The sequence below is a fragment of the Pimephales promelas genome, chromosome 5 (assembly GCF_988280905.1).
Source record: "Pimephales promelas chromosome 5, fPimPro1.hap1.1, whole genome shotgun sequence".
Taxonomy (NCBI): Eukaryota; Metazoa; Chordata; class Actinopteri; order Cypriniformes; family Leuciscidae; genus Pimephales; species Pimephales promelas.
The window spans coordinates 22,985,758-23,011,744 of NC_142773.1; the positions used below are offsets into that span (position 1 = coordinate 22,985,758).

The following is a 25,987-nucleotide window of genomic DNA, read 5'->3' on the forward strand; positions in this document are numbered from 1 at the left end:
CATCGATCAACAGATCTGCTTTTTCTGGCTCTCATAATAAAAGTAAAAAGTAAAACCGTATGTAATTACTATATAAAATATTTTTTTCAAAATGCTGTTTAAATTTGTACACGAATTAAGGCGAATTAATGCAGCCTTATTAATGCGCACCATTTACGCCTGGCTGGGAGCACGTGTAGATTTCTTGCGTACCAACTAACATTTGGAAAATACAAACATTTTAATGAATACACCAGACTTTACACACTATTTACACACAAATCGTTCTGCTCGTGTTTCATGAATGAGACCCAGTGCAAATAAGAGTTTCATTAATTATAAAGGGAGTTTAGACAAGAGTTCAGAACTCAGTCACTGATAAACTCTTTGATTAACAGCTCCAGTGATTGTAAAGGGAGCATTCTTTGATTGCTTTCAATATATAATTGAATCACATTAAATGATAGTATGAGGTATGACTTACTGACACAGACCAAATCTGACTGTAGCAACATGAATCATTACATATCAGAAATCACCGGTCACAGATCAGTCATTAGAATTAACACAGTTTTTTACTTACATGTTGTCACATGCGCTGAAATTGTGACTGATTTACCAAAGAATCCACATTGAAATGTACAGGATACAAATAAATAATGCTCAACTGAGACAGAACATATCCCAAGCATTAGGATACTTTGGTCCAGTGATCGTGTTTCGCTCTTCTCTTCTTCGCTCTTCATGCAATGATGAACTAGAAGTTGGTTTTCTCCAGCAGAGGTGGTCTTTCACCTATCTATGATATAGATAAGCACATTCCATAACCAGTTCTGACACTTACAGGATATTCTTATAGTATGGTGATCTCTTAAATGTCAGAAGCTCAAGATTTGATATGAAAAAAAAAAAAGAATTCTCAATTTATGACCCCTTTAACGCAACATACTGTATGTGTGCAAACTTCAAAGATTCAACATGTGCATCAGAAGCCACTGAAATTGAGATCAGATAGTTCTAACGAAAAGAGAATTGGTATTCGTTTTGTGTCTCCAGAGCTCTAGGCAAAGTATTCCTGGTGGAGTGGGGAACAAAATTTACTTTGAAGCAAAACATGGTAGGAGGGAGAGAGAATACAAAGAACACCTCCCTCCATCACCAAAAAGAACATCAGACTGGGAATATTTTGGTGCTACTATATTTGGAATGTCAAAAATAAAAAAAGAAGCAAAAGAAGAAATGGTGTAGATTAAAGTCAGGCGATGTGATGTTTTCGCTCTCTCTACCTCTCTGATGACCAGCTTTTGGTGAAAGCAATGGAAGGGTGTACGGTCGTAAGAAGAGGCGGTGGTGCCTGGCGCTGATAGATGAGCAAAATTTGTTCAGCTAATGTGGAAACAGAGCTGTAGAGATGCATTATTCAGAGGTTCATGATTATTTCACAGTGCAAAGCTGCCTTCAGGTACATCACAATAGGCTTTGATTATGGCAAGACGCAAGGCATGAAAAGAAAAAGAATACAAATTCAGGCTTAGAGCTAATACAAAACACAATCGTTTTGCAACTTTCCTGACTTCCCGCTTTCCTTCCCCTATTCTTTATATGCATAATAGGAACATGGTAACAAGTGAATGACATTTCAATTCATTTAAATTCTAATCGAAAGTATTTCACATTTCGAGTTTCATTTATCTCTCCATTGTGTTTTTGTGGCCATATAAGTAAAGATATAAAAAGAACTGCGGCCATACAAATATAATATAATGCGATACGTGTTTGTGATATGTCATAACAAAGTAGCTTTCAAAATCATGTTTTTTTTCCTACAGCCTTTGGAAGCAACAATACAGACATTATAATACAATAATTGTGATTTTTACATTTGTTTTCACATTCTTGACAAGCAGCAGACAAGCATTGGGTGTATTTGCTGTACATCTATGTAAGCACCTGGAAAATCACACAACTTGAGTTCCTCCCCGATTTAAATGAGCTTTAAGCACCAGTGGGACTCATCTGTTTGTATATAGTTAAAGTTGTACAGCATTCGATAAGCTGCAAGCTCTCCTCTGTGAGATCTCATTATAAGTCTTCATGTATTCATTAAAGCAAGCAAGCGGTCATGCATGGAGCGCAATCCATCTAACACAAAACAATACAGGTTCTTAAATGCATCGCCGAAGGAAGCCACAGATGTGGTGCATGTAATTGTGAGTAGATAAGCGTACAATGAATGTCATATTGACAGGACGGGGTGTAATTTTCTGCCGCAGCAGTGCGGGTCGATGATCTGAGCGAGACGTGGATAAATGACACGCCTGCTCAGGCTTTTCTGCGCCCGTACCGATTGGCCGAGGTGTGCCACGCAGAGACCCTTGGTGCAAGCGCACACCTCCGATCAATGAGCAGAAGAGTGGATGCAAACAAATCTTTGACCGCATTGATTTAGGGCAGCATTTGAAGAGCCATTAACAGATGATTTGCCTTGTGTCTTAATGTTTTCATAGATCTGCTAAGAGCTCATGGAGGGCTTTCATAAGTCTCTGTTTAATGACCATTGTGGGAAAAAAAGGCTTATTTTTATTGCTCTAGTTCAAAGCAACTGTCGGGGTGCATTGCTAATTTTAAGTCTTGCCTGTCTGAAAATACCAGATGAACCATGTGCACTGACACTAAGGAGAGGGTAACACAGTCTCATCCCAAATCGTCATATAACTGACGTTTTGGGACGTATTTTGACCATACGTCAATATCCGCCTTTTTAGGGCCCCCTTAAACGTCGGTAGATGGCGATCCCGGGCCGTCATACAACTGACGCTTTACCTTTAACGTCAGTTAGGTGACGGGTTAGGTTTAGGGTTAAGTTTAGGTATGGGGTAGAGTTAGGATCCCATAACCTCATCTACCGACGTTTAAGGGGGCCCTTAAAAGGCGAATATTGACGTATGGTCAAAAGACGTCCCAAAACGTCAGTTATATGACGATTTGGGATGAGACCGGGTTGGAGAGGGGATGACCTTTGGTTTTGCCTGCCATACCATATCACAATCATGCCATTGAATCATCTCTTCATTTTTTTATTTATCTTTTTGGCATTGAATTTAGAAATGTAAAGAATTAACTAAATAATGTTAATACAATAGAATTGGATATAAATCAACAAATTACTTTGAAATTACTTTCAAAATTTGATTTTAGATTTTTATAGTAAAAAGTTTGGCCAACTCTGGTCTATACAGATAATTATTATTATTTTTGTGTCTTTCATTTTCTTCTTTTGAGTTTAACAGAAGAAAGGCATGCAGATTTGGAATGAAGTGAGGGTGAAAAAAAATGATGAGAGAATCTTAAATTTTGATCTGTTCCTCAAACAAACCTATTGTAAGAACTTAAAATGAACAGGTCATATGAATTACTGCTATTTTATGGTGCTTTTCTTTGGAGCTTTACAGATGCGCACCATGGATGGCAAAAAGCTGTATAAAATATTTGAAAAGAAAGTCTAACAACAGCATACAGGTTTGGAACAACATAAATGACAAAATTGTATAAAATGCATTACTCTGAAACTCTTACATCTAATCCACCTGATTATATAAGGAGAGACAAAGAGAAACAAAGTTAGTAAGTGAGCAAGTGAGCAATAAAAATGACTAATAGTACAGAATAAGCCCCATCAAGTATTTCCCTCCTCTTACTTGGCATCACTCCCTCCCTCTCCATCATTATTTTCCTCTCAACGAAAAGAGGGGGAAAAAAGCTAAAGAGGCAGGTGTGAGGAAGATTGCAAAATCAATAGGGCTAAATGGAGTTGCAGCGGAAGCCATTGAGTGTCCTCCCAGAGTGCTGATGAGACTGCAAAGAGCAGCATTTGGATGAGATGCCCAACAGCCGACACTCAGTGTGTTTTTTCCCCTCTTCCTCTCTTCTCCAACTTAAAGCGCGTCTTCTGCTCTATCACCGCAAAGCTATTTTACTAGATCAATGTCAGGTCCTTAATAGAACACGGCGCTCACATTGCCGCTGGCCGCTATAGGCTGGGGTGGAGACCGTAGCGTCAATCAAACAGTCTACAGGTGCCTTAGATCAACTGTCTGCTACAGTGACAAAAATACCACAGCACCTGCGGCCCTTCCCTCACTTCACCACAACAGACTGACACAAACACATTCACGTCCTTTCGCTCAGTTGACAAGCATCTTGTGCAATGTGACTTTCTCACATTACAGTATTAGCAAGCTGTGCGTCTGTGGGAAAAAAAAAAAAAAAACCTGACACAACGTTAAAAATATTCATGTTAACATGATCGTAGCCTATAACACTGCTTCTAATGGACCATTTACTGAACAAAACTAGTCAAAATCACAAGCAGCAACTGAGTTCCTGCTTTTAAAGAGCGCTGGTAAGGATGGGCTAATCACTGAATATTGAAGTTTGTGGCATTGAATAAAATTGTGTCAAAAAACTGGGTTGATACAGTGGGTGCTTTAGTGGAAGAATTAGTCTCTGGATTTGCTATAATCAGGTCAGTGGCATTAGAAGCACTTGGTATCAAGTAAAATAGTTATATTTGACCAGGAAAACCTTTAAAAAATATACTGAAAATGTATCTTCATTTTCTGAGTATTATTTTTGTGAAATAATTACCTATTACTTTTTATTAATTTGATGCAAATACTACACTTGGTTGTTCTCAGCATCTATCCATATTTTCATGGCAGGTACAGTTAAAATAAATAATTAAATAAAAATAAAAAAAAATTAAAAGTATTTCTCCACCAATAAACTGGTGTGTGGTGAGCGTTCTGGCGCAATATGGCTGCTGTCACATTATCCAGGTGGATGCTCACATCACATTGGTGGTGGTTGAGGAGATTTCCTCTTCCATATGTGAAGCGCTTTGAGTGCCGAGAAAAATAAATATATACACTATATAAATGTAATGAACTATTATTATTAAAATAGATAAATAAACAAATTAATTTTAAAAAAAGTTTAAAAAGTCTAAAAATATATTGTAAAATATTTGTTTTAATGTAATCTATTTCTGACATTGTAATGCTTAATTTTCAGCATCATTACTTCAGTCTTCAGAGCCACATGATCCTTCAGAAATCATTTTAATATGCTGATTTGGTGCTCAAAAACATTTATTTTTTATCATCATCATCATTGAAAACAGTTGCTTTGTGTGTGTGTGTGTGTGTGTCATGCAGTTTTGTTTTGTTTTCAGGATTCCTTGATGAATAGAATGTTAAAAAGAACAGCACTTCTTTAAAATAGAAATATTTTGTAACATTATTAATGTCTTTAATGTCCCTTTTGATCAATTTAATGTAAACGTAAAGGTATTGAAAATCGTAATAAAATCGTACTAACCCTAAACTTTTTTTGTTTGTTTACATTTACTAAACACATCCTTACGGGAACGGTGTCTCTTAATAGTGTCTTCTGACGTCCGATAACATAAAAGTATGTACAGTACAATAAAATATATTCCACTGATTTTAGAATTTTTTTATTTTTTATTTGACCTTTCATTTACCAGGTAAGCCAATTGAGAACAAAATTCAGATGCGACCTGGCCAAGATAAGGCGAAAAATGTGCAAGACAACATAAAATTACATAATAAGTACACAAAACGCAGGAGTGCAAATTTACAAATTACAGTGAAACACAATAAGGCGATACAGGGTCAAGAGACCAGGTTAAGGTATATGTAATTCTATTGAGTAACCTATTAACGAATGACTAACGAATGTATTTTAAGATAAATCATTTTACAGGATATATCTTATTAAAGTGTATCTAGCTGATAAATCCATTAAGAGCATGGATTATATGACCGTAAATGTATAAGGTAAATGTCACATAGAACAACAAACTTGTCACTCTACCCTTTCTTCCTTTCAAATTAGGGTTTTCTTGGCCAGAATAATCGGCAAAGTGGACAAGACGTTACACCAAGAGTCAAAAGTTTGTTTGTTGGGATTAAAGAAAAAGCCAAATGACATTTAAAATAGGATAATCTGTTGTTTAGGTATCAATGGGGAGTAGTCAGAGGTAGGGCAGAGAGAAAAGAAAGAAAAATAGATGCGTCTCATGTTGCGAACAGAGCTGTGCTGTGCTCCGAGATCAAGGCGAGCATATTCTGTTTACCGCCTCCAAACTGGAGAGACACCATTATCAAACCATTCTGGAGAAGGAGTACATGGCAGGAAAAACAGGAAGAGAGAAAATGCACTGAAGTGTAAACAAGCTCTTTCACACCTTTTCTCGCTCTCTCTTTTTCACGCGCTTTCCTTTTACAAGCAGATATCAGATGGGAAGAAATACCCTTTCCTAAAAAAAAAAAACAAAGTGGCCATGAAAGATAAATGCACAAAAAAAAAAAAGATATACAGAGAATATCACAGCATATATGTGAGAATCAAACCAACAGCTGTGTGGAGTCAGACATTTTTGCCTACAGTGTTTTATGTGGTGGATGTTGACAGGATTGTAGGTATAGCGCGGCTCCTTCTGCAGCTGACATTGTTTTAGGGCAGCCTGTCTACACTGACCCCATATTGTTTACTTGTGTTCCTCATCACCTGCTGAGCTCTGCCTGGCCCTGGGAAAGGAGCCGAAGCTTTGAAAGGAGCACATTTTCTCTGACCTGTAACAAACTAAGTACAGCCATCAAGAACACTGAGGCAGAACCAGTTGTCTATCTGAGCTGTTTATTGTCATTATAACTGCAGTGAACATTGACTTTACGCCTCCCTAGAATAATCGTATGCTGGTTAAAAAAAGAAAAAGAAAAAACACATACACAAATTATGGTTTATATAGCTTAAAATATATAAAAAACTGTTGTCTTACATTATTCTATTAAAAAATGTTTTTGAAAGAAGTGTCACCTAGGCATGTATTTAATGAAAAATATTTTGTGAAATATCTTAATTTAACATAACTGTTATCTTGTAATGATGTTGAAAATTTAGATTTGCCATCAAAGGAATACATTTTATATAATTTATTCCCTTGATGGAAAATCAGAATTTTCAGCATCATTACTCTAGTCTTTATTGCCACATGATCCTAAAGAAATAATTCTAATATATGCTGATTTGGGGCTCAAATAACATTTCTTATTGATATCAATGTTTCAATATATTTTATATTTCGGTGGAAATCCCCTAGGATTGTTTGACGAATAGAACATGTTTAACAGGATTTATTTGAAATAGAAATATTTTGTTACATTATAAATGTCTTTACTGACCCCAACCTTTTGCGCAGTTATGTATATCGGATCAAACCAATATTGGAAGCAACAAATATCAATAAATAGGAGCAAATAATATTAAGACCAATTAAGTTTGTTGCATACTGTCCTGTGTAGTCAAACCAGACAACAATATGACAATAATATTGCGGCTTAATCTGGCCAAGAACCACCAACTTAGACAGGAAGATACTGTCTAAGTGACATGTAAAGCGACCAATCACATTTCTTTTTGATATACATTTTAAGGGCTGGATTACCAAAAAAAAAAAAAAAAAAAAAATGCCACCAACCTCCCTTTTATCCAAAGTGATTTACAATTTACTTATTAAAGTTTGCTCACACAATTTTAAATAAGATTTGCCAAGTAGCTGTTCTGTTGGTTGCTAGTGGCTAGAAACGGCTAAACTGTATAATGAGGCAAATCGCATTGCAGCATATTTGGATAATGTTGAACATCAGTATCTCGGTTTTTATGTAGCCTCCAATCGGCAACTGAAAGTTGAGTGCCTTCCAATAGCTTTATCACTGCAATTCACTGTCAGTGTGAACGCCCCTTTTTCAGGGTCACTTCTCCCGGAGCGACCTGAGGTTAAGTGCCTCGCTCAAGGGCACAGAAGCGAAAGCTCATGTCTTGTCCTATGAGGGATTTAGATGTATGAGCTTCGAAAACCAGCCCAGATCTTTAACCACAACTGCCACAGAGAGGAAACAAGTGCAGCTCAAGAGGCCAAATTCTTCGCATCATAGTTCGGCTGATCAAAAACACTGCGAAAAATTGCGGCACTAGCATGAATTTGGACTTTGACCAAAACCTGCTTTGCTGGTGCACTCCAGAGTTTTACTTACAGTAATCAATCTGAAATATTGATCAAAGGCCTCTCAGACATCGACCTGTTTTGTGTATTTGAAAAGAACAAAAAAAATCTTTCAACAGCATATACGGGTGTTTACTGAACAAATGTGCATCTAACTTATTGTTCATTTACTAAAGCTCAAAAAGGTTTGAGAAGCTGCATGTGTGCTAGTGCACGTCTGGATGTGAGAATGTGTATGTGCGTGTAATTTGTGGTTAAGGATTGGCGTGGGCGAAGGACTATCATTATGTTCCCTGTGAGAGGTCATTGCTGTGGAGAGCTTTTCATACTGATTACACGTGTCACACCTCGGCTCTCTGTTCCCCTTGGCAGACGTTGACAGGCATGGTGTCACATACACACACACACACACACACACACAGTCCATTTAGTGCTCTCAATCAAAAGATTAGTCCGTACTCCGCACTCAACATTAGCCAAGGGAAATGTTGAACATTTGAGAAAATCAAGGTTTCCAAACACAAACAAGCCACAAACGAGCCAAATAAGCACTAGGAGAGAAAACGCGAGTGCTGTCTTTGCGTCAGCTTTCCAATTTGTCCTTCTGATAATAATCATTTTACCAGTGACAGATCACTCGTCGCAATGGAAAGATCAGCCATACGGATAATGAATAATTCAAAAACAGGTAATTGAAAATTATACAGAGCGAACTTCACATCACAAGTGATTACTATAAATGGAGCCCGATCAGTGTGGCATTTTTCCTATCCTGTTGATCAAAATGCTGGTTGTGATGTTGTGAAGGGCATGTGTGACAGGCACCCGGGGGCCCCTCACCTGTTCCAGTCGCCAGTGGAACTCTGCTGGCCTGAAGGAGTCCAGCTGAATAAAGTCTCGCCTCAGCAGAAACACCAGACGGCAGTTGTGCACGTACAGGGAGTAATGATGCCTGTTCATCTCTGCAAAAAAGCAAAACACAGAGAAGGTTTACTGTATGCATTACGTATCACTGGGACACAGGGCATATATATATATATATATATATATATATATATATATATATATATATATATATATATATATATATATATTTAAACATCACTCTCAAGAAATAACTCACAATGCTTGTCAAAGTAAGAAATTCATGTTGATTTACTTTTCTAGATTTCCATGTCTAGCGCCGAGAGCTTGTCTAAAACTGCATAGTCATGTTCGAAAAACTAATCCAGGCTGTTACATTTGATTAGACTTCAGATGAGGAGAAAAGTCTTGACATTGAGAGAAATCAAAATAAATTGTGGCTCTGCAGAAACGGTAAAGGGAATAGAGTGGGACGGACTGACTGAAAGGATAGATTCCCTGAAACCTACTCAAAAATCCAGGTATGACGAGCTTAAAATGTGCACTTTTTACACATTTAAGTAATTAATGAATAGTACGTTTGACAAATCACAGTCAAATAAATTGCTATATACACACAGATCTGACACACATCCGATCTTCGTACAAACGTTTATGTTTATTTAAGACTTTTCAACTCATTTTAGATTTTGACATTGGTTGATTTTTTTTTTTTCTCGTTAAAAAGCGTCTAGACTCAAAAGAGAACTCAAATTGGTACAGGCAGGCTGTCTAAGAAGTGGCTCTCTATGTATGTGTTCACTGAGAGCTGCTTCACAGACATTGTGCCAGTACATATTAGAGTTCTCTTTTGCATCTTTATCATGCTTAAATGGTTTAAAATCACTTCAATTTAAGACTGGGTGATCATAGGATAGCCCTACATGCGGACCATCCTTGATCGGCCACGCTGTCTTGCTTTTCAACATAATTGCATTCAAAAAAATGTATGCATTAAACAGAAAATATTAATTGCAGACTTAATCACATCACTTTTAAAATGCTTTAATAAAATACATATCAGAATGATTTCTGAAGGATCATGTGATCCTGAAGAGATTCATTATAGATATTTCCTCTCTTTTTATATTTAGTTTGCCTTTGCCATCATTTTGGACTCGAAGTTGAACTTTATAACAGAAATAAATGAATAACACTGTTAATCTTTAGCAAATCTCAAAATTAATATACATTTTATTTTCATACTGAATAGAACATTATCATATTGTGATGCCTGTGGTGAGCAGGACGGCCGAGGGACGTGAGAGAAAGTCGCAAGGCCGGTGGTGCGATTGCTAATGAGCAGCACCTGCGAGGCACACCGGTCTCGCATCTCTCACGAAGGAGCGGAGCCATAAAGGGGGAGCGATGGAGTGGATGATCGAGAGAGGAACAGGCCTGCTTTTATTTATATTTTATTTGGTAAGCCAGCAGTCGTCCGTGAGGGGCTGCTGGCCGGTATTTATATTTTATTTTGGGTAGCCAGCAGTCGTCCGCGAGGGGCTGCTGGCAGGTAATTTGTTTGTTTATTTTATTTAAATAAAGTTTTATTTTATTATTATTATCCGGTTCCTGCCTCCTTCTTCCCTGAACTTTGTTACAATGCCTAAATTCACTTGTTGCATATTCAATTATTTTAGTTTTTAGTGTTTTATTTTACTTTTTTTTTAGATTAAATATTAGAAAATTATATTCAGCCATTTATCAGTCATCGGCCATAACATGAAACTAATTATCGGCTTCAAGGGAAATTTTACCCATATATTAAAATTATGTCAACATTTACTCACCCTCAAGTTGTTCCAAACCTGTGTGAATTTCTTTATTCTGCTGAGCACAAGAATATGGGAAAAATAAATAAATAAATAAATAAATAAATAATAATAATAAAAAAAAATACATACATACGTAAGTCAATAAGGGCCCAGCAACTGTTTGGTAAACCATATTCTGCAAAATATTTTCTCTTGTGTTCAGCAGAAGAAAGACATTCACACAGGTTTGGAACAACTTGAGGGTGAGACATGATTTAAATGTTTGGGTGAACTAACCCTTTAATGCTTTAAGTCAGAAATCAATCCACCGTGGTTAAAGAGGTGACAAAAGCTACCCGCACAAATCTGTGTTTGACCACCTTAAACTTATTACCTGTTTTTTTTCCAGCTTGATCCAAACCAAATGTCAATCTGTTGTAAAGTTAATCCTAACAGGATAAGCATGAAAGAGCTGCATTCAATCTGAGACTATTGTTAAAGATTTCTTTTCTCTCACTGATATTGACATGTTCCACTGTCCATCACGTGTCGCCGCTCAAAGCACGTCTGGACTGCTTTCATGCTCTTTCTCAGAAACCTCTCATTGATCAAGGTGGCTGCCACGTCTCCTCCACATGGCGCCCATACTCACCGAAACGCTGTCCGATGTCTCTCGTGTGACTGCTTTTAGTGCGTGTTAAATTGATTAAGTCTCACACCCAATCAACATGACGCCTGGGATCAATGAACTCGAAAAAGTCCTGCCAAGCAGCCGGCCCCGATCAGGGCCACTCGGTTTTGTGGAGAACTAGACACTGACAGTCACACTGCATTTCTTCCTGGCTAGAGTTTCCCTTTAACCTCCAGAGAATTGTGTTCTGAACCACTCTTTAATCCAGATCTAATCCATAGACTTAATCTCTCTCGCTAATGCTGCTGGGCATCGTATGGTACTGATCAAACTTTTCTCGGGTTAGTCTGACACATCTGTAACACTGATCTCTTCAGTTCTACCAAACTGATCATCTTGTCTTGGCCGCCAGTCCTGGAAACCGTAGACATAATCTAAAATAGTTTAGCACTATAGGGGGCCTATACACACAGGAAGTTATTGCATGCTAATGCCGTTTTTTTGGCAAGGCTTATTTTAACATCTGATTCACTAAAGCAAATATGCATTTTGTACATGTTTTGCAACTGTTTATTGTAGCCTCCAGGTTTCCATTCACATATCTTTTATCAGAATTTGGGGATAAAAAAACAAAACAGAATGGAAACACACAATTGCTAAATAAATGCCAAGATGCACATCAAAACGTAACATGACTGTCTCAAATCATAATAAACGGAAACTAATTTCAATGGACCAATTTCGTCGCATTGAATCTCAAATGCTGCTCTGGTACAACACAAATATATACAGTATATAAAAATGCTACATATATAATACCATTCAAAGGTTTGGGGTCAGTAATATTTTAATATAAAAAAATATATAATACTTTTATTCACCATGGACGCATGAAATTGATCAAAACTGACAGTAAATTAACATTGGTAACAATAAAATCTTTCAAATAAACAGTGATCTTTTGAAATGTATATTCATCAAAGAATACTGGGAAAAAAAATGTTTCCACCAAAACATTAAGCAAAACTCTCAACATTTATAAATAATGAGAAATGTTTAATGAGCACCAAATCAATATAAAGAGTCATGATGCTGAAAATGTGCCATCACTTGAATAAATTACATTTCAAAATATATCGAAAGAAATAGATAACAGTTGTTTTAAACGGTAATAATATTTCACAACATTACTATAATTTTACTTTATTTTTGATCAAATAAATGTAGCTTTGTCAAGCCTAAGAATCTTCAATCAAAAACATTGTTAATCTTACTGACCCTAAACCTTTGAACAGTGATAATATTATATATATATTTTTTTTAAATATGTATATATATAGAGAGAGAGAGAAAGCACAGAGAAAGCGCATGTGCCCTACACCCGTCTCAATCGAAGACCCTGCCCCTCATAAGTGTTTCACACATGCCTATTGAGTCAACACAACAAAAAGCTCACCAGTTTTATCTGAATTACAGAGCAATGTCTCCTTCTCGGCTCTCAGTCCAGGACTTGGCCCGTGCTTCATCCATGTTGCTATGGTAAACTGATCTGTCAAGTTCTGTGGCACGACCCACTCTGGGATATTGGCCGCCTGTCGCCCATCAAATCTAAAGATGAGGTCGCTGTCTCGGCCGCTGTCTGTCAGCAAAGAAGCCGTCCAATTGGTGGACGTGCTCGGGGCCGGGAGAAGGTCTGTGCTGCCCGAGGCTGCTCCTGTGGAGATAAAAGCACGAAGGTTAGTTTAGGTTACTGTGAGATGCAGCAATGAAAAATTACAAGCTGTCTGTCACAAATAGTTAAAATCATGTTAGTTGCCCTGGCATTCAAATATACTGTGCATACAGCACACTTCAAATCAAATTAGAGATGAAAAGCAAATAACATTTGGTTCCGAGACCCACATTCAACCCTGACTGAAATGTCATTTCTGAAAGCAATCGTCTCATTATAGAAGCTCGTGGCTCGTGGCCTAGCAAGGCTCTGACACGTTAAGCTATGGGTGCTAATGCGGGTTTTATAAGAGTTCGAGTTTGGCTTCATCCTTACTTGGGAAGCATATGTTATAAATATGTTCCAATAATGAGAGAATTAAAATTTTTGAGTGAACTCTCCCTTTAAAAACGTGCAGTATAAGAAACTTCTGAGATATAACAAATGGTGGGCACACTCGCTTTGAGGACAGGTCTAGTACAGATGCCCGAAATATGCAAGAGCAGTGCCACAAATCAATCTTTGATTAGCCTCCTGTCTTCCTCCCTCCTGCCCACGCTCACTCATGCCTCTCTCTACATGTTTTATTTGGGATTACAGGAGGTTATTGAATCTTTTTTCCTCACTGAGGGGTGACAGGACAGCCAGCACAGAGGGACAGAATGAGCGATGAGCCTCGCCGATGTCAGAGCAGCGTGTTCTCATTCCACAGCTCCACATCACTCACTTCGCCACAGGCCCAAAGAGAGACAGAAACGAGAGAGAACATGGCAGCGCCGCTGCTTATAAGGTATGCAGTATTTATTTCTGCCGATCGATATTGGACGATAAATTCACCGCCAGTCTTCAAGTGAGCATCTGAGCTCTTCTGAGAGATTCCATTTCCAGAAATACCGTAAAGGTACAGGTCAATGATTACATTACGCAAGCAAATGTCTAGCACTACATGAGTCTCAGTGGTGGCTCTGGTTATCAAATGTCCAGTCAATAAGAAGGTTGCACTAATGATTACACAAGTGGGACTTTTTAATTTCCATAATGCATGCATGTATTTAAATGATTTGGATGTGCTTTTAAAAATATATATGTATTACATGTCTATTTCAGAAACACTTATGCCAGTTTTCAGACAATAAACACTAATTTATGTTAACTGTAGTGCTTGTGCAAAAGCAACTGCCACCAAAAAGATGATTATTATTGAGAGACAGCCAAGACAGTAAAAAGATCAAGACACTTAATGCTTCACAAATCAGTGCCACAGCGGTTTTGACTTCATGATGTATCAGCCTCAAAGATTCTTTCATTAGATTAAAACGACTGATTTACTGAAGTACGTGAAAATTGTTTTATGACCCATTTACAAGTGTGTTGGACATTCAATATAAGGAATAAAATATCTGAGATATGGTTAGGTGAATTGTAGGGATAAAATTCTGCCCACACCAATAATATGATAATTATTTTCATTTTATGACTCATATTTGATAAATGACCAACATTAAAATTCAACACTGTTCTGTCAAGATAAATGAACTCTTTCCCCACCATTGACAGAATTTTCTGTCATTTATGAGCCGACGCTTTCCAGTCATTGATGGAATTTTCTATTAGGCATATTCTGAAAGAGTACAGAATCTACGGATCAAACGCGGTGTGAAGAAAAAGCAGAAATAAGAGAATCATCAACGTGACAAAACGCAATCATCGACATTAAACAGTATATGTCTTTGCCTAACAGCATTGAGGGGGTGTTGATGGACTCGATACTCCATCTATGTTTTGATCTTCAATCTGAATGTAATCCAGACTTGGTCTTTGACAAAACACGATTTTCTCCGCTTTTTTTATGGAACAGAATAAGACGGTTTTATTTGTTTAAAAGCAGAGGGTCTGTTCTGTCAGAAATATTTCTTGATATATTGCATGTTCAGATATTTAGAGAAGTGTGTTCAGATGTGTGTGGATATGTGTATCATAATTGTAATGTGTATTTAGGAATATATATATATATATATATATATATATATATATACATATATTTGTATAGATATGTGTATAGTAATTATTTGTAATGTATATGTATAGATATGTATATATATATCTATGTATATTGAGTTAGTATATATATATATATATATATATATATATATATATATATATATATATATGAAGAGTTCAGATGCAAAAGCCTCTAAATGCCATTTGAAATTTTCTTCTTGAATGATGATTTTTATCAAACTTGTATATTTAAGTTCAGTAATTAAATAACAATTAATATGTAATTATCATTGCCATTTAAGTGAAATCACTGAACTTAAATATACAAGCTTGATCAAAATTATCATTCTAGAAGAAAATTTCAAATGGCATTCAGAGGCTTTTGCATCTGAACTTCATATATATACTTTTTATTTATTTATTTATTCTCGAAGTAAACTTCAATCAATCAATCGTATTCAAACAACAAAATATTCTGGGAGCCATTCAACTTTGTGAAAATGATCAATGAAGCTGGCACTGGCTGGCAACTTTTAACAAAAACGCTGGCAGGGAAAGATTTAACAATAAAACATTAAAAACAAAAATCAAATCAGTTGTTTTGAAAGCTACAAATGAATTTGGGCATCAAAACATTGTGATCTACATTTTGAGCAGAGAATATTCATGCTGTGATTTGCTAAAATTAAATTGAACAGTGTGATTAAATTATTAATGCTTTCAAAGATTAATTTAGTTGATGGCAATGGTCATTATAAATGTAAAAATAATGGAAATATGCATGCACAATTAAATATTCATTATCCACTGTTACAAGCTCAATATGAAACAAATTATACAACCTAATACTCTGCATCCCTATTTCCAAGTGAATAGTTTTGAGCATTCCTGTAGTAAATGGTAAAGTTTGTGAATTGTATTAAACTCATTAAGCTCATCAGCCCAAGTTGAGTCAGTCCTGGACTGACTGGTATGATTTGTGCTGAAGTTGGCCGTACCACAGAGCTTCTGAAGAGACTTCTCAGAATAGGTCTCTCTGTCACAGCCCTTTCCAATATGGCTGGTCTGTAGCTCCACCATGGCTCGCACTGAAGATAAAGGGCCCTCACAGGTCTCCAGGTGCATCTTAGGAAAGAGCTGCCTGCTGCCTGTTCCAGGTTCATAATCCACACGCTTGTTCCAACCTGCGAGGAAAACACCATTTGAGAATGTTGGCCATTTGAGAACTGAAGAGTAACAGATGTAAAATCAGTGTAAGTAAATATACATGGTACATGGAAATGCTAATGGATGGTTTTCTACAGGTACTAGACCTCCTCGATTCAAACAGCCCACAATTAGGCTAATGAACCATATTATTTAGTTTATTTATGCATTTTTAAACTACATTATTTGGTTAATTATTTATTGCGTAATAATAATAACAATAATAATGATTAGTAGTGGTAGTACTACAAAAAACAACAAACAATTTAAAATACTCAATATTTAAGTTTGTATTTTCTGTTCCTACGTTTATTATTAATTACACAACTTATTCACATCATTCAACACCCTTTAAGTTAAAACCACTGTGACACACATCTATTTGCTTTTATACTCGTTGTGCTGTCGCAACAGCATCTGTGGTCGTCACATATCAGATTTGTAAATCTGAGCTGAATCCTTTTTTTTTATGTTTCAGTACAAACATGGAGAGGTAAAACCAATTGTGATAAAAGCCATGGTTAAAAGCAAAGCGAAGGTCAAAGAAAAAAAAAAAAAAGGAATCCATGATGAATTATTTTCTTTCTTTGACACGTTTTCCTCCTGGTCAAGGCTGACACGTCACTATGTGCTTTAATATGTGTTCATGTATGTTACATTGCTCTGTCTTGAGCTTTTTATAAAACATGAAGCTCAGAGTAAGAATAACCAAAAAGATAAAACATCTCCCTCTACTTAGCTGGCCTTTATGCACTCTCTCTGTATAATTCAGAGAACCAAGTGCTTTGTATTCACTTCAGCAAAGAGATATTCCCTCAGCCCGTTTCCCTAACTGAATATCTTATTACATTATTCATTGGCACTACTGTGGATAAAATGGGGCGACAGTACAGTACCACAGGTGTCAGTCTCTACCTCTTTTTGAGGGAAAGGTCTTAAAAGTTCCTCATGAATATCTGAGGAAGTCATTCTGCCACAGATAAGCTGAGCAGAAAGGCTTTATAACTCAACCAAACAAACTTTTATGAAAAACAACTAAAGGGAATCTAAAACACTGGCTTTTAATCCAGCATCACAAGGGAAGCATGTGCACCGGGACTGTGAAACACAGCGCTTTCGGAAGCATGGAATCAAAACAACGTTGTGTGTGCGCTGCGTAATGACTCATCTACTCCCTGGAGAGTGAATAATTCCCTTGATTATCCAAACACACCAAAGCCAGAGGCCAGACTCATTCTGCTCAATGGAAGGACAATTTCAGGACCCCAGGGTGAGAATTAACATTAACTGCAGCATTAAACATTCATTGCTTATTCACAAATGCCACAGACACCAAGAAGTCATGGCAGAACAGCAGAGGGACTAATATTACCAATGGAAGTGCTGGATAAAAAAAAAAAAAAAGAAAAAGACTGGGATTCCCAGCGACTCATGGAAAAATAATGGGAATGGGGCCTTGATACATGAGATGTGGACAGGAAATGAGTTGGCCAGGTAACTCATCTCATTTCAGTCACAGTGTTCTCACCATGAAACTGCCTTGAGGTGTTCACGGATGACTGTAATGCTAATTGTGTGACTGGAAGTAGTGCATTTGTAAATTTATGGGGTTCTTTTAATTTTATGTTTGTGTTTTTGGAAATCTAATTGGAGAGTGTAGTGGAGTGTCACAGGAAAATATTAGAGAGCGGAAAAGTGGGAAAAGATCAGGACATGATAGCGGTCAGATTTAAACCCCTTCAAAAGCCTCTAAAGGCCACTTCTGTCAAAAATGAGATAATAATATTGAGTGAATGCTCTCAGTCTCCACACATAGTATACACTCATCAAATACTTTCACTTCAAACTCACTAAATCCAAGCCGCAGCCCATTCAGAAATGTTGTTACTTGGGTAGAAGACCCAAGATAAAAATGTTAAAATTAAACAAAGGCTTTAGATGGACTTAGAGTCTATATATATATATATATATATATATATATATATGTGTGTGTGTGTGTGTGTGTGTATATATATATATATATATATATATATACATATATATGTATGTGTGTGTGTGTGTGTGTGTGTGATTAAACATTAATGCCTATATAAATGTAACGGATTTTTTCGGATTTCCTCAGTTCCCATTCATCGTTAGTTAATTTAAAAAGCATCTATAAAATAATTAACAACCAAGGAAACTGACAATGACTAGGAACTAAGGAAAAATTACTAAACCCATTATATTTATATAGTTATTCATATTTAATCACAAATAAATTAAGTATTTCTGATTAATGCAATTTTTATGTAATGGATTTAATTATAAGGATTTATGCTGATAATGGCAAAAATAAACTTTTGTAAGGGAATTGCATGTCATTTTAATCCTACAAAAATCAATGAATATGACATGACAAAATATTGACAAAATTTAAAAGTGAACATGAAGGTTATACAAAACAACACAAAATTATAAAATAAAATGAAATAAAATAAAATACTTATCACAATCTAGATAATTTTTCATCTTAGCAACTGCACTTGCTCCGTCACTGCACAGCCTATTATGGTAACCAATTTAGGCATTACAGCTCAAGACTACCAAACCTAAAGAGATGGTCGACTTCCAGAGACCGAGGTCCCATCTGCAGCCTGTGTTCATAGAAGGCATTTGTGTGGAGATGGCCCAAACCTACAAATATCTAGGTCTCCAGCTGGATGACAGACTGGACTGGTCCAAGACAATGGCGCCACCAGGGGGTGGCCAGGGGTGGCCATGGCCACCCCTGGCCGACTCCTGGCCACCCCATTGGCCACCCCAATGGCCAGTATTAATTTTTGTAGCATCAGTTATGCATTTTATAAATAAGTCAAAAATATTCTTAAGTAAAAGAAGACGGGGAATTATGTGTCATGACGTGCTTTTTAAGTGCCAAATGGTACACTGTTACAGCAGCTTTTTGATGTGTTTTTGCCACGTTTGGACAGGCAGGGATGCAAACAGCGCGCTTTTCGGCGCCTCCCGCTTTTTTCACGTCAGTTTGGGTGACAAAGTCATCTGAAGTCATTCCATAGCTTAATGTGAGGGACATTAGTATATTTACATCATTAAAGTATACGGAAACTCGTTTTCCCTCCTCTGCGGCTGTCAATCATTCTCCATTCATATTCAAACAGCACGCGCGCCTCTTGGATGCACGGTAAAACTCTCTCCAATTCACATTATAAATGCATGATCTGTAGATAAAAGGCTGTGTATTCGCATAAAATTACTTTATTTTCTTGGAGTTTGTTGCTGTTTTTAAACGACTCACTACCGTGTGCTTGTTACTGTTAGATCACACATATCACACGGATTATGAATCGGCATCAAACACAAAATAACTGTGAAACAAAGTAACAAATCGCACTAGGATTTGTGCGCTCAACATTTCTTCGATTTGTGACATGAGCTTTTAAATGCGCACTTATGCAGCGCAGTGCTGCTGCACACTGTGACTCCAAGTTGCTTTGAGCACATCATTCTGCACCCGCTCTGTTTTTCATGTTATCATGGGTTTGCGCACTGAAATATTATTAAAAGCCAATATATTTTGTTATACCTAGCCTGCTCAATACATTTTAAATAAGCATAATTTAATTGTATATTATTTATTTGTAGTTTAGGCTATATATGCACTTCTGAATTCTTGACATTAATATATAAATATAAAATTGTGACATGAATGCCTGATTGAATTTTAAAAGAGAACTAATAGTAATTTGTTTTTATTAACATATTTATATTTTATAAAATTACTGTGCAGATTTTTTCAAGAATTACTTTTTGCTGCTGATATATACACTCATTATACACTCATTAAGTTTATTAAAAATTCATAATACATTTATGTAATGTTTAAAGGTGTTAACTGTATCTTACACTGCAAAATAATAACTTAAAAATGATTAAATTAATCACAATTATGTAAGTATCTGGAAATTTGCTGTGGGGCAAGGGCCCTTATATATCATATAATATATATCATTATATGCAATATAATACATATTAGTTGGGCCCTACTAATATCATTAGTAACATTAAATATTACACAGTAAACCAAAGTATATCAGTAGGAGTTTCCTTAAGTCTTTCTGATAGTTTTCTACAGGCTGGTTTACTAGAACAGTAGAATACAATTCTGAAATTATGGTTTATACTGTAGTTTTGGTGTGCCACCCCAAGATTTTAACTGGCCCCATCTGGCCACCCCTATGAAAAATTTCTGGAGGCGCCACTGGTCCAAGAACACAGATGCCCTATACAGGAAGGGCCAAAGTAAACTTTATTTCCTTAGAAGGATCCTACAATATCTGTCAGAAAAGCAACTGCAGATATTTTACCAGGCAGTCATCGCTAGCGTCTTCTTTTATGCTGTGGTATCCATCTATCCATCCATCCATCTTACTCTCATTCAGTTAGCATTCACATTTACATTACATTTATTCATTTAGCTGACACTTTTATCCAAAGCGAATTACAATTGCTATATATGTCAGAGGTCGCACGCCTCTGGAGCTACTAGGGCTTAAGTGTCTTGCTCAGGGACACATTGGTGTCTCACAGTGAATTCGAACCTGAGTCTCTCACACCAAAGGCATGTGTCTTATCCACTGCACCATCACCACCCCACAACGTTATTTTCACGTTATATTAACGTTATTTTCCTAGTGGATAAAATGTCGAAATGTTGATCCATAATATATTTTTTTCCCACAGAAAACGGCATGTACACTGCTTGTGCAAGTGTAGACCTGATTGGCAGTGCCAGTTTTCTATGGCTTCTGCACTCAATGAGAGATCTGTCACTCTCAGTGGATGGCTCAGCAAGATGGACGGAAAAGATGGAGAGATCAGTGTTGACAGACGGGATTTGACCAGAGACAAAGAATGGCTTCCCAATTACACGCTTATGCAAGCAGGAAGCGTTACAACCAGAAATCCTCGCCCTTCACCTCTGCGGTGCCTGTCATGATCGTCACTGAGTCCTCACTTCCACCTCACTTATTATGAAACAAACTGAGAACACAAGCCATGCAATCTCTCTGCCAATGACTGCTTATTCTCTGGGCGTAGGAGCCTGCCAGCGACTGTCAACACACCTTAAGGCCATATTATGCTTTAGATGATGCCTTCACCTGAGAAACAGTACCGGCCCTCGGACAAACGAAGAGTGCTTGAGGAGAGAGAAAAATACTTTACCATGCCAATCAAACTACTTTAATCTGAGAAGTGTTCTTATCATTCAAAAGTTTGAGGTCGGAAAGAAACAAAAATGTTTTTGAAAGAAATCTCTTCTGCTCACCAAGGCTGCATTTCTTAAATCAAAATACAGTAAAGAGAAAAGATTTTTTTTTTTTAATTAAAAAAAAAAAATGTTGACTATTAATTGAGTGTTAGTGTTACAACAGTCAGATTAACACAGTCTCATCCCAAAAAGTCATATAACTGACGTTTTGGGACGTATTTTGACCATACGTCAATATCAGCCTTTTTAGGGCCCCCTTAAACGTCGGTAGATGGCGATCCCGGGCCGTCATACAACTGACGCTTTACCTTTAACGTCAGTTAGGTGACGGGTTAGGTTTAGGGTTAGGTTTAGGTTTAGGTATGGGGTAGAGTTAGGATCCCATAACCTCATCTACCGACGTTTAAGGGGGCCCTAAAAAGGCGAATATTGACGTATGGTCAAAAGACGTCCCAAAACGTCAGTTATATGACGTCTTGGGGTGAGACCGGGTTGGTCAGATTACCTGAAATAACAAGTGTGCTAAATGAAGAGTTCAGATGCAAAAGCCTCTAAGTGCCATTTGAAATTTTCTTCTAGAATGATAATTTTTATCAAGCTTGTATATTTAAGTTCAGTGATTTCACTTAAATGGCAATGATAATTACCTATTAATTGTTATTTAAGTGAAATTACTGAACTAAAATATACAAGTTTGATAAAAATCATCATTAAAGAAGAAAATTTTAAATGGCATTTAGAGGCTTTTGCATCTGAACTCTTCAAATACATCTCTTTGTTTTTTTTTTCTAGACATGCTATAATTACTTTTAAAAAAGCTTTGTAAATATTGTAAATGTGAATAATCATGGTAATAAAGAATTGCTGACTCTAAAAACTGAGTAGGTATGACAGGAATGATTTGAAAGTTCTTGTGAACACAAACTTTGTGGCTTTGCGCACAAGAAAACCGAATTACCCCGAGTCAAACAGACATGCTTGGTGAACTGTATCACTGCCAAAACCCCAACATGAAAACTGTATTGCAAAGGGTTGAGGATTTACAAGCTTTGTGGTTAATACGCTCAAGTCTGGCATTTTGTGAATAAGTGGAATAAGTCTCTTCTTGGCATAGAGAGCAGCGTTCCTCTCTCCAGGTAATAACTCATCTAAATCCATGTCACCTCACACCAAAATTCTCTTTACAAACAGATAACAAACACACTTCCGATAATTGGTTCAATCAGGATACTGTTCTCAGAACAGTTTCCCACTTTCTGTGCTGTCACCTTGACAAGTGTGAGGAAAGAAAGATGTGATGAGATGTGTGACAACTCCTGGGATTAAAGTTTGAATGACAAAATTGTCTCCAATTAAAAGACTTTTGTTTTTGTTGTTGAATTTTGTTAGAGAGACCGATCTGTGTCTTAAAGGGATAGTCCACCAGAAGAAAATCATTTACTCACCTTCAAACCCTGATTTTCATTTGATGGAACAAAAGGGGAAAATAATATTATTCATGCTGCTTTTTCCATACAATGATAAATAATGAATGCATTTAAATAAATTTCAATGAATTTACATTTATACATAAACACAAACATCCACACATGCATACTGTACATAGGACAGAGTAAATATGTCTTAACATCTCTTCAGTCGTGTTTTGTAAGATAGAAATAGTCATACAGGTTTGGAATGACAATAGGCTGGGTAAAAAAAAAATGTTTCATTTTATTTTGAAATATCCCTTTTATGAAAAGTCTTGAATGATTTAAAATCTGACAATGTAGCTGCTGAATGATTGACAAAGTTTGACTTTTGTCTGGATTAGTTACGTTGTTTCCTTTATCAGAAGGACTTGGCTTTGACTAACTCCTCCAGGCAGAAGACAGAAAAAAATCTCTCGTCTTTTTTCATGCTCGAAACCCAATTTTAGATGACAGTGATTAGGCGTCTGTCTCTCCAGCCCATGACATCCACTTCTTAATTGCTCAACTGATGCCTGCATTGAATTCATCTGCAGACATTTTCCATACCTCAATCGATGTGTGAAAGAAGGTAAACTGTGAAAAATGCTGCCTCGTCTTTTTCTCTGATTTAATAATGTTGAATTCTCTGCCCGCTGACTGTTTAGAACAAATCCATTACCACAGCATATGGAAAAGGTATTGTCTTTTTGTTATGTAGGCATTCGATATTAAAGAAATAATGGGTTCTTTCCGAGAGGTCAGTGTGAGTGTCTGTGGACAAACTGTAGGCTGAAGCTGCCGTGCAGCCCCTGTGGGAAGAAGGACTCCGCAGATATCGATCTGTCTAGTTAAGACCACTAACAGTGTATGCCACAGACGAGAGGAGAACAGAACAAGGGATCAGAGAGGTCACTGAGAACAGACTACTCCGCTGAGTCACAATACTGACTATTTTGTGGATAGAGGATGAGGGAGGATATAAGGCAGAGCCAGAAAGTCAAGTCTGCAATTAAAGTCATTACACACAGGACGTTAAATCTTAACATCCACCTAAATTATTTTTTAGCATGTCCATAAGAGAAGTAGGAATGTCTAATATTTGAACAAATCGTTTGTCAGATCTTTTACATGAATCAGGTCAACTCTCCAAGTCTCTCTTCAAGTCAATTTTATTATTACTTAAAAGGATGTTTCACTCACAACTTAAATTCAGTGGGGTCCAATTTTTTTTTTGGACCCCATTGACAAGTGTTGTGTACTTGAGACTTGGATTCGGTCTCGGACTCGAGACCATATTTTAATGGTCTCGGTCTTGTCATGGACTCGGAATTGACTCATATTCGAACATATTAGGACTCGGACTTAGGTCCACTCGAGTCCCATTCAAAATATGTCATGATTATTATTTGATGTTAATATTTCTTTAAATTGTTGTTTGATTGAAACGTCCAATGATTGTTGACTTTTTTGTGTGCAAGTGCGCATGACTTGAGACTATAATGTTCGCGGCATGCAAATGCAGCAGGACCCTGGCCAGATGTGATGTGGAGCCTCTAGCTCAACTATGTATTGAAAATGTCTACCTTATCATCTATAATTCAGTTTGCAAATAAGAGCCACACAGAATTTGTGTGCAGTAATGTTCTGTTAAAGAGCACTTACTGACTGTAATAATTGTAAGTCATAATTATATTACCTTTACACCACTATGTGGCCTTTTTACCATTACAGAGTACATGATTCCATGGTATATTTGGTTTACTGTTTAAGAATGGTGGCAATTTTATGTTACCACCAAATATTGTACATATTCTTAAAGATAGCTTTAAGTCTGTTTTGAGACCCAACCTTAGGTTATCCAACCTCTCTGGTCTCGACTCGGACTCGACTCTCTTTGGTCTTTGTCTTGACTCGGACTCGACCCTCTATGGTCTCTGGTCTCGATCTGGACTCGACTCTCTTTGGTCTCGGTCTCGACTCGGACTCGACCCTCTACGGTCTCTGGTCTCGACCTGGACTCGACTCTCTTTGGTCTCTGGTCTCGACTCGAACTCGACTCTTTGGTCTCGGTCTCGACTCGAACTCAACCCTCTATGTTCTCTGGTCTCGACCTGGACTCGACACTCTTTGGTCTCGACTCGGACTCGACACTCTTCGGTCTCGACCTGGACTCGACTCTCTTTGGTCTCTGGTCTCGACCTGGACTCGACTCTCATTGGTCTCTGGTCTCGACCTGGACTCGACTCTCATTGGTCTCTGGTCTCGACCTGGACTCGACTCTCTTTGGTCTCGACTCGGACTCAAATCTCTTTGGTCTCGGTCTCGACTCGAACTCGACCCTCTATGGTCTCTGGTCTCGACCTGGACTCAACTCTCTTTGGTCTCGGTCTTGACTCGGACTCGACCCTTTATGGTCTCTGGTCTCAACCTGGACTTGACTCTCTTTGGTCTCTGGTCTCGACTCAGACTCGACTCTCTTTGGTCTCTGGTCTCGACTCGGACTTGACTCTCTTTGGTCTCGGTCTTGACTCGGATTCGACCCTCTAGTCTTGGTCTCGACTCGGACTCGACTCTCTTTGGTCTCGGCCTCGACTCTCTTTGGTTTCGGTCTCGACTCGGACTCGACCCTCTATGGTCTCTGGTCTTGACCTGGACTCAACTCTCTTTGGTCTCAGTCTCGACTCGGACTCGACCCTCTATGGTCTCGACCTTGACTCAACTCTCTTTGGTCTCGGCCACGACTCGGACTTGAATGAGCTGGTCTCAAATACAATGAGCTGGTCTCTGCCACTTTTATTGTCTGGGCATTCAAAATATCCCCTTTGAGTTTTGTAGATAAAGAACATTCAGGTTTGGAATGGCATGAGGGTGAATAAATGATGATAGAATTTAAATGTTTGGGTGAACTAATTTAAAATCAATCACTAAATAAAAAAAGCAGAGTTGTAAATCGACAGGGACTCAAAACTAGAGCGAGTTTTTATCTGATT

At 37.4% G+C, this 25,987-nt stretch overlaps 1 protein-coding gene across 1 annotated transcript in view; it reads right to left on the reverse strand.

Annotated features, from left to right (window-relative positions):
- The window catches only part of clstn2a (calsyntenin 2a), a 232,097-nt gene that overhangs the window by 30,233 nt on the left and 175,877 nt on the right, over positions 1–25,987 (reverse strand). Inside the window, exons 6-8 of the mRNA XM_039654681.2 lie at positions 16,067–16,252; positions 12,813–13,070; positions 8,909–9,030 (exon numbers count right to left, since the gene is read on the reverse strand). Of these exons, the coding sequence (XP_039510615.2) occupies positions 8,909–9,030; positions 12,813–13,070; positions 16,067–16,252 (566 nt within the window). The remainder of the gene's footprint in view (positions 1–8,908; positions 9,031–12,812; positions 13,071–16,066; positions 16,253–25,987) is intronic.